Genomic DNA, 15427 nt, shown 5'->3' with positions numbered 1-15427 from the left:
TATCTGCAATTAATTGTAGCCTTCTTGGGAGTAGGGAAAAAAACAGTATAAAGTATACAGCAGAAAACAAAGGAAGGTTTACAAGAAAGTAAAGAAGAACTGGACAGCTTTGAAAACAATGTATAATATTTATTATACAGGTTTTTTTGAAATGGAAATTTTTGACATTATATTCAGTTCTCTCTTATGCTTTACAATATACATGGAAATTGTTTTCTTCTTTGTACTTAATTTTAAAATCAATTTAATTTTTTAAAAAAATCTGAGTAATAAATTAATTCTATTTACTTTATAGTTGAGAAGAAACACGATGACATAAGAGTATTGAACTTAGAATTTAAGAACTCACTTCAAATCCTAACCCTTTTCAGCTCTGTGACTATAAGCAGGGAACGTAAAACTCTCACTTTAATAGTAGATTTTTTTTTAATGTTTTACATAGCTAGCTCTCAATGTTGGTGGAAGGAGCGTCCACATTGATAAAAACGTGAATGATTGAGTTGTTGATTCATTAGTCAAACCATTATATAACCAAGCATCTCGGAGCATTATCAGAGGGTCCTAGTTAGTTTTTGAGGGGGAGAAGAGTGCATTTCTTCGGACGTTGTTATAAGTTAGACACCCTTTACGTTATCTATTATTGGTCCATTTCTTTTAAAAATTCTGCTCTTTTGCAGAATCCTAGGTAACCGAGTGGCAGAGCTGGAGAAAAAATTGAGAACTTTGGAAGTCTCGGGTTTGTGGAGTCTCCCAGGTGAGTAAAATCTTCCTGAAAATTATTGACTGGAGTGGTTTTCTTAGGTGACCATCATGCCATTTGCATAAGAAGCCTTAACCTTTTTAGTATTCTTTTATTAGAAGAATATCATTGCTGAGACATACAAAAGCATTTGGATGTGTAAATCACAGGTCTAGGACAGGAAAATGTCATGTGGTAAACACAAGGAGCATTCACAGTGTTGCCAGATGAAATACAGAATAGTTAATGGCCACTTGCAGCTATGAATTTAAACTGTATCACTCGGAGGCTCTGGTTCTATTTCTACCTCCAGTAAATACTATGGTTTGCGTTGCTTGCATGTGCTCTGTTCAGTCATTACTCCTACAAGGGTCTGGGGGAGTCCACCGATCGACAGCCCCTAGGACCCTTGACAAAAACTCCAACCTGTTTCTCTTCCATTTTCCATAGAGGTGCAAAGCCCGGGTTTCCCGTGGAGGTTTTTCACACTTAAATACTCAGAGGAAACTCCTTCTGCTGTTCACTTTAATTAGCTATATTTATCCCGTTCATTTGAGAAAAGTACCCCCTTCGTGAGACCACCGCCAACTAGTTCCCTTCACATTTCGCCTCTTAAGCAACTTATATTTATCATTCCGCCTCTTCTTTTCCCTGCTATCAAAGTCACACATATTTTTAGTTACTTAACCTTTCTACACCAACCAGTCTCTCCTACCCCTTAATCATATCTGTTGTTTTCCCTAACACATGATAACTCCATCCATGTCCTCCCGAGAGCTGCACCGGGTGGGCACGTGTGAATAAGCTATCTACCTTGTTGGGGAGAGTGCCCACATTGATGAGACCATAGATCCATCAAAGTAACTGAAAAAAAATGATCAATTTCCTTAACCAGTAAGTAAGAGATAATAATAATAAGTTTTCTTACTCTGGCTTCAGATAGTTTCATCAGATTGCCTGGGTACAGGGAGGGGGAGCAATGAGACATAATTGGAAATTTCCAATAAAAACTTCTCAAGCTTTGTGTCAAAATATATAGCATGGCTCATTCGAAGGGAGGGCTCCCTTGAGAGGTAAATAGTCCACTTCTAAGAACCTTTTGCAGAAGTGAAAGCAGTATCATCTGTGGTGGGCTTTTATTTTATTATTTTTTTAAAAATGGATTTATTTCATCTTTTTTCCCCCAGTTACATTCAAAACAACTTTTTTACATTTGTTTTTAAGATTTTTGTGTTCTATTTATTCTCCCTTATCCCCATTTATGTGATGTTTTTTTAAAATTACATTGTTTTAATCCAGCCAAGCAAGCTTATCTTTTGTCCAGAGGGGAAAAAAATAAATTCTCCTCACTCTTTATTTATATGCATGTATATATGTAATATATATTTACATAATACTCTTTATATTTTGATGTTGTGATAGGTTTTTTCCTGCTTTCTTCAAATTAGCATTTATTTAAATTCCCAAGGTTTGGCAACATATATAAAAGAGAATGAAGTTGAAGAAATGAATACTGAGGATTTTTTTTCTCTTTTCCAGCACTTTTCTGTTTGAATAAAACAACAAATTAATATTTATAAAAATAACCATTGTTTCTTTCCTTCTTTCTGCTGCCTGAAGGCCTGAGCTACAATGTTTCAGTGGGATTCAGGAGTAGGTCCTATTTGAAATGTCTTTTTATAGTTAATTTTTAGCAATAAGTGATATCATTGCATGAAAATAACTAGAAATGTATTATCTGGAGCATCTTGTATCCATAGGATTAAGGGAACTGGCTTATTTTTGCCTCTCTTTACAGAGCAGATGTTCAGTAGTAAAACGGGACATGTGGCTGTTGGCAAAATGAATTGAACCTGTGACTGTGCTTGCCCTTAACACCAACCTTAATAAAGGGAGTGGGAGAGAGGAAGAAGCAGTGAGGAAGTGGAAGTGGGAGTGGAAGTGGAAGTGGGAGTGAGGAGGGAAATTCTCTTCAAATTTTCAAAATTCAGTGCTGACTGTGGCCTTGCCTTCCCTTATGCACTGGGAAAAAAGAGAAATGTCAAGCTAGACTAGTCCTGCGATCACTAGGAAAGGAGGAAGAAATGTTCTTCCCTTCGTCATGAAGGCCAGTCTGGTCTGTTAGCTGGTATTTCCATTTGTCTCCATTTTAACCAAATGAAATGAAATAAAAGGTTTTTTTCTGCCCCCTCCCAGGGATTTTCGGAGACTTGTAGGCTCCTCCTGATGCTGGGATGAGCACCTGCTACAAACCAGTCACACAGTAGGGTGTACTACACGGCTACTTGAACTGTAGCCAAAAGAAAGTGAACATGATTTAACCATATCCATGGAAGCATAGTGTCCTGAGCAAGACCCTGGGTCTGTTCAATTCTGGACACCATATTTAAGAAAAGATATGAACACATATGAAATGTTGAAAGAATAATAGAAAATATAATTGTGCTAAATTGTATAATAGAAGTTCAAAGAAGGAAGAAATTAGTATAAACTGGAATCATTGGAAAAGATTTGTGGGACTTGAGTTGGGTTTTAAAAGATAAGTAGAATTTGACTGAGAAGAAGTCTAAAACTAAAATGGGGCAATGTGGCACAGTGGAAAGAGCCTTGGAGTAGGGGTTGGAAGATAAGGATTCTAATCCAGATTAGAATCCATATTTGATCACTGACTAGATGAATAATCTTGGGCAAGTCCCTGGATATCTCCAAGCTGCAATTTTCTCCTCTTTAAAATGGAGATGTTGAATTAGATGAATTCTAAGGAACTTTTGAGTAGATTTAAGTCCATTAAACTAGCATCTTGTTTCTAGGCCCTATTGACCACTATTGACCAGGATATTTCTTTTAATTAATTTGATTGCAAATCAGGGATAGGAAGAGTGGGGAAATCCATGATGTCTCAGGTCTCTCCCAATTCTAAAACTATGAATTTCTTCTGAGACTATGAAGGAGAAGTGTTAGATATCCCTTCCTCTACCTTCCCTATCTTCCCCTGCATTGTAGGGTTAAATTTGATCATAGAATTTGGACAGCAAATCTTTGGGGGGAAAAAAGTTTCCTCTACCCATTCCTTCTTTAGCAAATGGTTTGGCTATTGCTCTTTTCTCTCCAAAACAAAATGGAATTGATTTTTTTTCTACCTTGGATACAAAGAAAGTCTACCCTAAATAAGTTTGACAAAATGGAAGACCCCAAATAGAAAAGGAATCTGGGTATTCTGAATTATCTCCTTCTCTTTAGATAAGAGAACATGGAAAAATAGAAGCAGAATGGGATGGTAGAGAGAGCTGGCTTTGAAGCTAAGGAGACCTAGATTCGAATCCTGTCCTTGATATATACTTGCTTTGTAACCCTGCCCAAGATCCTCAGTGTCTTAGTACCTGAAGCAGCAATAACAACTCTAGATAGGAAACATACCAACCTATGTTGGGAGAGGGAGTTTTCTCATCTGCAGGGCTCCATGCCAGTAAAATCCCCGGTTCAACCAATACCATTGTTTTTGGAGAGTCCATCTCTCTTTCTCACTCCTGTCCAGAGATATTTTGGTAATTTACTGATGAAACAATGGGGTAGTCAGCTACATGGCACAGTGGTTAGAACATTGTCCCTGAGTCGAGAAATTTCAAAATCCAGCTTCAGATCCTTGATGCTTTCTAGCTGTGTGACTCTAGACAAGTCCCTTAACCCTGATTGCCTCAACCTCCCCACCCCCCAAAAAAGCAGAAAAGTAGAACTGACTGTGCTTTTCCATTTTGTGTATCCCTTAAAAGACTGAGCTCCCTTGGTCTTTTTTTAGACTTGTGCTGCAGGTGAGTAGTTCTTTACAATCTGCAATATCAACTTTGCTGAGTATGTTCTTGGGATAAAAATTCACTGGAGGCCAAAGGTCCTGGTAGTAATAGAACCTGTTTGAGGGCTTCTTGGAAGGCTAGTTTTGTCCCCTTGTTGCAACCTGGGGACAAAGAAATATTTGGGTTTGGGTTTTTCCTTAATTTTGTTTTTGTTTTTGCAAACTCTAAATAATCTGAACAGAAGAGCATAGGGAAATTCATGGCACGGTGCAGCAGCCAGGGGACCACATTATCAAGCCTCTGCTCTCTGAACGCAATGCAACACGTGCCAAGAAATGGAGAAACCAAGCAGAAAAGATCATTCAGTGGAATTGGTTGGATAGATTTATTTTCAATTAAAAAATTGAGTATTTGACTAATAATTAATGTAAAGAATTTAACTTTCCACTTTTAAAATCTCTTTCTCCTTTTAAAGTGGATAAAGTATTAGAATTCCCCTTTACATGTATTAGGTGGTAGCCCATATACAAAAAATCATCATTTGCAGAGCTGGAAAAAAAAGTGATTCCTCTTCATCGTTCTAGATCCAGTTCAAATGATACCTATTCGGTTCATCTTCTGTTGACCATTTCCTGACATCCCCATTCACCCGAGGAACTGAGATCTCTTTCCTTTGAATGCTGTAGGCATGTACGGTTTTCTGGTTGAACATTTTACATCATCTCCCTCCTGTTTTCCCATTAGAAGGCAAATTCTCTCCCTGGGGAAAAATTTTTTAAAAAACCAGTTTGGTTTCCTGTTGTATCACTCTTGGGCACTTAGCATGGGGCCCTGCTCAAAGTGAATGTTCCCTAAATTTTTGTGGATAGTTTTGAAAGAAGGCTACTAGCAATGGAACTTCAAAGGGATCTGACCTGGTGATTATCCCTGTAAATCAAATGTAAAATCGTTTTATAAGAAGCTCAAGAATTCACAATCTGAGAAAAAGAGAATCTCAGAGGTTATTTCACCCAACCCTTGTCGGTTAGGAATCCCGTCTAGGATCTCCCCAACAAATGATTATCCAGTCTCCTACTAAACTATTCTAGTAATTTAATAAATATCAACAATATACTAGTCATCTAGTAATATTCTAGAACTATTACTAGTAATCTAGTAACATGCACTACGTGATGCTTCCTATGTATCCTAATTATTAGGAAATTTTCTTTGCATAGTAGCAAAAGCAGATTTTCTACAATGCATGCCTGTTGCTCCTATTCTGCCCTCTAGGACCAAGCAAAATAATAATAATAATAATAAATCCTACTTCCTTCCCCATTACTGCTCTTCAAACAATTGAGAACAGGCACTTTGTACAGGCATTCTTCCCCAAAGTCAAGCATTCCGAGTACTTTCAACTGTTCTCCTATGGTCGAGTCTCCAATCTCCTCCTTATCTGGTTTCCTCTTTTCACCTATCAGTGTCATTATGACATCCAGGACTGAAAATAATATTTCAGAAGTGGTCAGAATGGGGAAGAATAAAGCAGGCTTAGCAGAGCTCTTGTTTTGAGTGCTTACATCTCTTTACCTGTTAGAGGAAGGTTAGTTTCTCCATCATTTTTAAAGGATAAGACTTCATACTATGAATTATTCTGACTCTTACTGCTTCTACTATACTCTTACTATTGGTACTACTACTTCTTATTACTACTCCTTTTACTTCTTACTACTACTACTACATCATTTACTATTGCTACTATTACTTCTTACTACTATTACTACTACTACACCATTTACTATTGCTATTACTACTTCTTACTATTTACTACTAATAATACTTCAGCCACTTCTTACTTCTATTCCTACTACTTCCTTCTACAACTACTCCTACTACTATTATTACTACTTATAAGCATAGTTATTTATGTAGCACTTTAAGAATTGCAAAAGATTTTGCACTTTAAGGATTTAATCCTTATTACACTGCTATATATTGTTAACTTCATTTTGCCTAATATGGAGTCAAGATTCAGAGAAAGCTACTCACTCTTTGTTACTGTTCAGTCAGTCCAGTCATGTTCCACTCCTCATGACCCAGTATTCTTTGCAAACATGTCGGAGCACCTTGCCATTTCTTTCTCCACTAGTCTAAGAGAAACTATGGTGAAATGACCAGCCTCAGGTTACACAGCTACTAAGTGAATGAGGCAAAATTTGAATTCAGGTCATAATGACTCCAGCCCCAGCTATTTATCTCCTGAGTCACCTTGCCCCCTCCTAACTGATGTTCATGCAACTGTAAAATCTCCAATGTAAGATTGAATCCTCCATCTCTCCTGATTCTACATCTCATTTTATTCTGACCATCATTTTAGTCTGAGACCTTTATTAGATTCTTAACCCTGTTGTCCACTCTATAAACTAAACCTCCCAACTTCGTATCATCTGCAGATTTGGTAAGCGTGCCATCTATGTTTTCGAGTCATGGATAAAAGTTATTTTTAAGTAGTTTCATAAACATTAAAAAGGCAAAAGACAGATCCCCCAGGACTCTCGATTAGAAACCTTGTAATGGGTCAGGGATCCAGTAGCTGTTATTCTTTAGAGCTGTTCGTTCAACTAATCGTGGACATTTCGGATTCTACTGTTATCCAACTCATATCTCTCCATCGTGAGTCATTCATAAGGAGATTGTTGGAATCAGTCAAAAGTCTTGTTAAAATAGAAGCAAATTTATCTACAGCTTCCTCCTGATTTGCCCCGCTAATTACCATGTTAAAAAGGGAAATGAGTTTCAAAAGAGACTGAGGGTTGAAAGGCAACTTAGAGGTCCTGGAGTATACTCATTCATTTTACAGGTGAAGACACGAAGGTCTAGAAAGATTAAGTACCTCCACCAAAGTCACACCAGATAGTAACAGAGCGAGGATCAAATCTAGGTCCTTTGACCCCAAAGCCAGTGTTCCTTCCAATTTCTATGCCATCGGGATGTTCTTAATAAACCTTTTCTGGCTCTTAGCAATTCCTACTTACTAACTTTCTAACTCTTGCAAACCATTCCTTTAATAATACATTCTGGAATCTTCCCAGGACTCAAAGCCAAGCTTATTGGCCGATAGTCTGAAGATTCTAACCTTTTCACTTTTTGAAAAACAGGTTAACATTTTCCCTTCTCCAGATCCCTGGCACCTCACTCATTCTCCAGCTTTTAAAGGTCACTGACAAAGGCTCAGCAGTCACATCTGCCATTTCTTTCAGTAACCTGGGATGTTATTCATTGGACCTGGTAACTTGAACTCATTGAAGACAGCCAGGTGCTCTCTTACCATATTCTCTGGGATTTCAGTTTCCCGTAACCATTTTTGCTAACACCTTCGTCTGAAAAGCCTTGGTAGGGAGTACAGAAAACAAAATAAGAGTTGAATAGTTAAACCCATGATGTGCAACCTAGGCACATCAAGCAGTGGATTATTTCCTTCTTTGGTCTTATTCCTCCTCCTAGTGTAGTTTTTAAAAGCTCTTTTTGATTGTCCTTTGCATTGACAATGCTCAGTTTCTTCTGAACTTCAGTCATTCAGTCATCTTAACACTATTCTTTTATATCTATATATCTATATCTATATCTATATATATATATATATGTGTATGTATGTATGTATGTATGTATATATATGTATATATATATATATATATGTATGTATATATATGTGTATATATATGTGTGTATATATATATATGTATATATCTTTTTATTTACCAGATATATGTATGGGTAATTTTACAACATTGACAATTGCCAAACCTTTTGTTCTAATTTTTCCCCTCCTTTCCCCCCTCCCAGATGGCAGGTTGACCAATAACTATTCTTATATTTTTTTAGAGTCATCCTCCATTACCTCTCTGTGTTTCCATCTTCTAGAGATGTCTTCTAAAAATCTAAGCTGTTCAACTTATGGATCCACACTTCTTAGAAAGCTCTGCCTTTCCTTCTTCACTGGAATCATTTGTGTCTATATCTTAGAATTTAATTCTTGATAGTTGCAGAATTTGACTTTTTATGAATTTGAAAGGCTGAAGAAGATACAAGAACTGGGTTTTCTGTCTTCTCTAAGACTTTTTCAAAGTCTTGTATCTGATGTCAAAGACAACAATCTGAGGACTTTGGGTGACCCTAGATGTTCTTCAACAGAGTACTTCTATTTTGTAAGATTTGGTTTCCCCACCTACAAAAGAGGAGGTTGGACTACTGTAGAGCTTCTTCACAGTCCCTTTCAGCTATTTTGTCATGATTCTCAATTTCTTATCAGTATATCTAGAAATCAAGCATTCATCTAGTTTTGTGGTGTAATACATACTTAGGTCTATTGCCAATGAGGGGAAACAACTTTGTGGACACCACAATCAAAGAATTCATCCCCTAGAGACTAACTTTCTGCTAATAAGCTTCTCTAAACCTCACTAGACTGGTCTTTGGGTAGCAGACACATACTGTTGCTGGGACCATAAGCAAACTTTTTCCAGTTTAGCAGAACCTGCTATAACCTTTTTTCATGATGGCCTAACTTGGATCATCTTCACACGAAAATAAGACGCCAGAATAAGTTCCAACACTTATGGAAACAGGAGAGGTGTGTAAGACAGTCTTTGCTTTCAAAGAACTAAAAATTGAATAGAAAAAAAAAATAAGAAATTACACACAAATAAATGTATACAAAAAGTTCTTCTGAGAGTATAGGGGGCTATAAAATCAGATGAGGGAAAACTAATAAGTTACTTTCATGGCAATCTATAGAAATCTTTTAGCCATGAATGTGTCATAGAGCGGATAGCATTCGAGCCAGGAATTGAAGTAGGATTTCAACGAAGGTATGAGTAAAGGTGCCACTGGGGAGAGCACAAGATCATGGCCAAAACCCGAAAGAACAAGCACATGTTTAGTAAATGGTGAATATCACAGTTTAGATGGAGTGGAATCTGGGAAAGTGAGTCGGAGTTGGATCCTAGAGGATCTTCAGTGACCCACTGGGGACTTTAAAGCCTGAACTCTCTATGATAGACTTTATGAAATTGTTGACAGTTTGCCATATGCATTAGGAAAACTAATCTCACTGTGAGATATACGGATTTTGTAGCTCCTGGAAAGCAGGAAAATAGTAGGGTGACTTGGAGATTCAGAGTGATTGACCAAGAAAACAAAAAAGAGGTCTTGGTTATGTGAATTCATAGGCTTTAGATCAGAAAGAACTTTAGAGATCATCTAGTCGATCAATTAATATACATTTATTAAGCATCTACTATTTCCTGCTCTCCAGGAGTTTATAATCTAATGAGGGATGATTACATGCCAATATATACAAAGCAAGTTATATACAGGATTATTAGGAAATAACTAAAAGAGAGAAAGGTGTTGGGGGAGAGAGACTTGTATAGAAGGTAGGATTTTATTGGGATTTAAAGAAATCCAGGAAGGTCAGTAGTGAGAGCAAAGGAGGCAGAGCTTTCCAGGTATGGGTGATAGCCAGAGAAAATGGAATCAAGAGATGGAGTGTCTTATTTGTGGAACAGACAGGAAACCAGTATCACTAGGTCAAAAAGTACTTGTTAGGGAATAAGGTTGCCAACCCATTCCTTTTAAATATGAGGAACCTGGGATCCAATAGTGGGAAAAAAATAACAGAATTGGGTTATTGAGTGTTCCCTCTACACAGGAAGCCACAGATAGAATTATGGGAACTGAGGCCAAGGAGAGAGCCCGGCAAGCGTGGGTTTTGCTAGCCTAGTCGTGCTAAGAATTAAAGAAGCCGTACGGGTTTGTGTATGATGGTCTTGCCGGTATTGTTTGAGGGCCAAAGATTCAGTCTCCTGGCACGCTCAAGAACACCTAGCTTCGGCCCTTGTGGGAGAAACAAAAGAGATTGACCTCCAGGAGTTTATAGTCCAATCTCATTTAACAATACCCATCTTCCTTCTCACAGGTCGAGGATGCATTTAAATAGGGACAATTGATTATGTTGGCAACTCGGCCAATTGTAAACTCGAATTTACAATAAGGATCCATTCACAGTGCCCTTTTAGGTGCCCTTTTCTCATGACAACCCCGTGAGGTAGAGGGCATTATTAGCCCCGTCTTCTAGATAAGAAAATGGAAGCTCGGAAAGGCAAAATGACGGAGAGCTGGTTAGAATACAGAGACACCTGGGAGACAGCATATTTGGGCAGCTTCTGGCGTCAATAGCCATCACTAGATATACCTGACACACTTAGCATTTTACAGTTTTCCTGAAAATGAACCCCTCGAGGTAGACCGGGCAGTGTTATTAGTTCTATTTTAGATATGAAAAAATAAATACTTGGAGGTAAAGAACTGCTGTCAGGGACTCCTCTGGAGTCCTTCCCTTGTCACAACATCTCATAAAAGCTAAGGAGTGGCTGTTCTGGGCCTCTTTAGGATGGCTGTCTGCAGAGCTGGGTCATTAGGAGGGGCCGAGCTGTGGGGTGACCCTCGGAGGATGCAGGAGACAAGAGGCAGCCAATACACTGTGACCGTTCGCTCACCCATCCGGAGCAAGAGCAAACTCACCAACAAGTCAGACTTGTTCGTAACAATTCACATTTCTATGGAGTTTTAAGATGGGCAAAACATTTTCCTCATAAGAACTTTATAAAGTAGGGAAGAAAAGTAATTATTATCCCCATTGTACAGAGGAGGAAACTGAGTCATAGGACTGAAGTGCCTTCTTCTAGGTTACCTAGCTAGCGAATGAATGTACCACCCGTTTCTAAATCTAATATTCTCTTCATTACATTGCGTTCTCTCTTCCTCAGTACTCGACTTCCTTGCTTTAGAAATCGGTGAGTGCTCACGTGTCACACATGTGCAGGTTCTATGCTCATTTTTGTGGACTGTGGATTGTGGCTGCACCCTCCACTTGAGTAATCGTCACTCTGTTCTCAACTTTGTAGTTGTTTGGCCTCTTCCATATGCCCTTTGGCTAGGAAGTTTCTCCTTAAGGATCTGTTGTAAGTGTAAGGAAAACCTGGGTTTATATGACCATGATTCCTTTGACTTAAAAGTGTGATCAAAAGAAGTCCTCCAAGCTTTATCCCGATATTTAAAATTGTCTGATTTGACCCAGATCATAACAGCCAGGCATCTTACAAATGAAGCATTGAACTCTTTTAATTTCTTGAATATATAAATTAGTTAAAATTATCCTTTTTATTATATTGGCTCTGCCTACCCATAAACAATTAATATTTCCCCAATTATTTAAATCTGGTTTTATTTGTATAAAAATTATTTTATAATTTTGTTCATCTAGGTCCTGGGGTTTTTGGGAGGCAGATATACTTCCAGATTTCATACTGTCTAGAGTTATTTTAAATGTGGTTAAAAAAAAAAGAAAGAAAGTTATATGATAACTTTATCTTATTCTTAAAAGGAATAACAAATTATACATAATAGATTTGCAATTTCATGTACACTTGTTTTTTAATTGACTTTGATATGGAAATACTTGTTTTATTTCTTAAATTCAGAATAAAACAAGCAAGAGAAAAAAAACCCAAAAATGCAGCCATTTTGTCAGGAGGAACCTTAAAGATCATCTATGGTAGAGTGGCATAGGGGAAGAGCTGGGTTCAAGTCCCACTCTTAGTTGTTGAATTTGGATAAGTTACTTAAACTCTTGAAGGTATAGTATTGTCATCTGTAAGACAATGAGGTTGAATTAGATGGAGTGGAATAGAGCCTTTCTACCTCTAGAGAGATGATCTTATAATTCTGCTTCGTGGCTATTCGCCAACCACTTATCTGTGTAATAAAGCTAATCGTATTAGTCTTCCCTTCAAGTCTGAAGGATGGCATCAGAAAAGTCTCACCAGAAAAACAAGCAAAACAAAACAAAAGGGCTGGGCCGACCTTATAGCAAGAATGGGTGACAACCAATGGACTGTCCACATGTTCCTTTGATATCCAGTCTCTGTTAGGAGAATTCAAGGAAATCCCCTAACGCCCTGGTTGATGAATTTCTTGGAACACATGGACTAGACTCACAAGCAGGCCAGCAGGTTCGGTAATGGCAAGGATGATGACATTATCATTGAAATGCAATCAAACAACAATCATTTCTTAAGCATCTGCTATGTGTCAGGACCGTGGTAGGCCTTAGGGAATACAATACAAAAAAAGAAGCAACTTGGGCTCACGAGGAATTTGCATTCTCATATGGGAGACAACTAGTTTACATGTAAATATGTATATAATAAATTCAAATAAATGCGTAGTGGTTTGGGAGGGAGATTGGTGGTTGAGATGACAGGGAAAGGCTTCGTGGAGAAACTGTTGCTTGAGCCGCTTCTTTAAGGAAGCGAGGGAAGTGATTGAAAGGAGGTGACAGAAGAACTGGGACCGGAGAAGTCATGAAGTGTTGTGTGACAGGTTCGGAGAGAAGGCCAGGCTGTATGGCCTGGGGTGAAGGAGGGAAGGAGTGTTCAAGGGGGCTGGAGAGATAGACTGGAGCTAGATTATTAAGGGGTTTTAAAAACTAACTAAAAGGATTTGTGTTTTATTCTAGAAACCATAGAAAACCACTTGGTTAAATAGAGAAGTGACAAGGTCAGCTCTGAGTTTAAGGGAAGTCTTTTTAGGAACAATGAACTGGAATGGGAAGAGCTATGAAACAGGGAAGTCAGTTTGGAGGTTGTCACAATAATCTTGGTAAGAGGCGATTAGGGTTTAAACAAAGGTGGCAGCCATCAACATAGGGAGAAGTGATCCATCTGTGAGGTGCGATGGAGCCAGGAATGACAGAATTCAGCAGCTGATTGGGTCTGTGTGGTAAGAGGAAATGAAGAATCTAATTGTTGTTTGATCTGACCCCATAGAATTTGCCCATGGGGTTTTTTTGGCAAAGATGTTAGAGTGGTCAGCCATTTCCTTCTCCAGTGTGACCCCATTTTACAGATGAAAAACTGAGGTTAATTAAATTCTCTGACTCACGCAGGATTCCACAGCTAGCAAGTATCTGAGGCTGGATTTCTACTCCATTCTTCCTGACTCCAAGCCAGGTGCTCCATCTGTATACCAGCTTAGTTACCCCTAGCTTGACATGTGCCAGTGGCCAAATGCCATGCAGTTGCTCATTTGAGGCTGAAGCTCGGGGCAAAATATATCACTCTGTGGGACTCTTGTGGGCAATTGTTCCTACAGGTGCTCCAGTCATAATAAGCATTGAAGTCCCAGGGTCTTGTCGCCAGTTTTTGACACTGACTCAATTGTCCAGCATCAGAAATGGAGATGATTTTATCAGTCAAAAGAAGAGGCATTCATATCACTTTGCCATTTTACGTGGAAACCATGAGACTTTTCCACATAATTTTGCAGCTGATATCTTGCATGTGTGTTGCCTTTCCCCTTAAAATGTGAGTTTTTTGAGACTTACTTCTTCATTTGTGTCCCCAAAGCTTAGTACAGTACCTTGCAAATAGTAGATGCTTCATTCATTCTCTATAGAGATGATAATTAATTCGATCCTTGGGAGCTAAAAAAGTTGCTGAGAGAATGGATGTAGAGAAATAAGAGGAGAAAAGCTTGGAGCCTACCCACAGTTAGAGGAAATGATGAGTATGATGAACCAGGAAAAGAGATGAGAGGAAATCAGGGATGAAAAAAAAAGAAAAAGAACCAGGAGAAAGAAGAAAGAGTAAAACAAAAACAAAAACAAAAAACCTTAGCCAGGAGGGAATGCTTAGGAAGAGAAAGAAGTCAGCAAAATGAAATGCAGCAGTTAGGGTGACGAGACCACCTTAGAAAAGGTCTTTGGATTAAGCAATTAAGAAACTATTGGCAGTTTTGGAGAGAGCAATTTCAGCAATGAGATCAGAAGCCAGATAGATAGTAAAGGGTTGAGGAGTGAGTGAGAAGAGACTAAGACAGTGAATAAACACCTTTTTCTAGGATTTTTGTTAAAAAAAAAAAGGGGGGGGAGGGAAACAAATGACAGCATCTTATATGGATGATGAGATCTACTAAAGGATTTTTAAGACTGGGGACACTTGAGCATATTTGAAGGCTATTAATAGAGAAGGAATCAGTTGAAGATGAGTGGGAGGATGATTGAGGTTGCAATCTGCTGGAGCATATGGGAGGAGAGAGGATCCAGGACATAAATTGAGTTGGTCTTGGTAAAAAAGACAAACAAACAAACAACAACAAAAAAAAAAAAAACCAGCCACCTCATTATCAGAGAGTAGGGAAGAGGGATGATGTCAAAAAGATTATGGGATGATGAGAATGGGAGAAGAGGGACCTTAAGCTGAATGGCCTCAATTTTCTGTTAAATGAAAAAGCGAGATCTTCAATTGAAGAGAGGGAAAAGGAAAGAAGAGGGATGAGACTCTTAGTGAAGAAAAAAAGTTTTAGAATAACTTCTGAGGTATGGAATAAATTAGGGAGGACTAAAAGGACTGCCCTGCTACAGTGAGGACCCGGCTGAAATTGGATACTATGGATTTATAATGTGCCTCGTCAGAACAATTGTGACTCTCTCTACTCCCATAGTACCCCAAAAAGGAGCCACAGAGGTGAAGGGAGTAATTCAGGGCTGAGATTTAGCAAGAGATGAGCAGCATTAGTACAAGGGTGTGGGGGAATTCAAGGGCGAGGAGAGTATAAAGTTGAAATTGCAAGGGGGAAGGTAAAGTCAGAACAGGAGGAATGGCCTGAAAAACTACTGAGGGGATGGATGGATTGGAGATCTTGATGAAGGAAAAGGATTTATGAAGAGTTAGAGATGGGATTTTAAGAGGAGAGAGTAGACAGTAAGGGAAGAATGTCCTGGTTCCTGATTGAAGGAATGGATAGTGGGAAGTTCCGGAGTGGGACCATCCCCATGTGCCGCAGAGATGGAATG

The 15427-nt window shown here is 38.5% G+C and overlaps 1 protein-coding gene across 6 annotated transcripts in view; it reads left to right on the top strand.

The window, feature by feature from the left end:
- CCDC149 (coiled-coil domain containing 149) overlaps positions 1-15427 on the top strand; it is a 171471-nt gene that overhangs the window by 141488 nt on the left and 14556 nt on the right. For 4 of the 6 annotated variants that reach the window (XM_074275257.1, XM_074275254.1, XM_074275255.1 and 1 more), the window contains exons 10-11: positions 678-754; positions 2360-2392. In XM_074275257.1, the coding sequence (XP_074131358.1) occupies positions 678-754; positions 2360-2392 (110 nt within the window). The remainder of the gene's footprint in view (positions 1-677; positions 755-2359; positions 2393-15427) is intronic. The other 2 variants (XM_074275256.1, XM_074275259.1) reach the window with 1 other exon arrangement.

This window comes from Sminthopsis crassicaudata, chromosome 6 (genome assembly GCF_048593235.1).
Source record: "Sminthopsis crassicaudata isolate SCR6 chromosome 6, ASM4859323v1, whole genome shotgun sequence".
Taxonomy (NCBI): Eukaryota; Metazoa; Chordata; class Mammalia; order Dasyuromorphia; family Dasyuridae; genus Sminthopsis; species Sminthopsis crassicaudata.
Note: the sequence above shows the minus strand (reverse complement) of the source record. Positions and strands in the feature narration are given on the sequence as shown.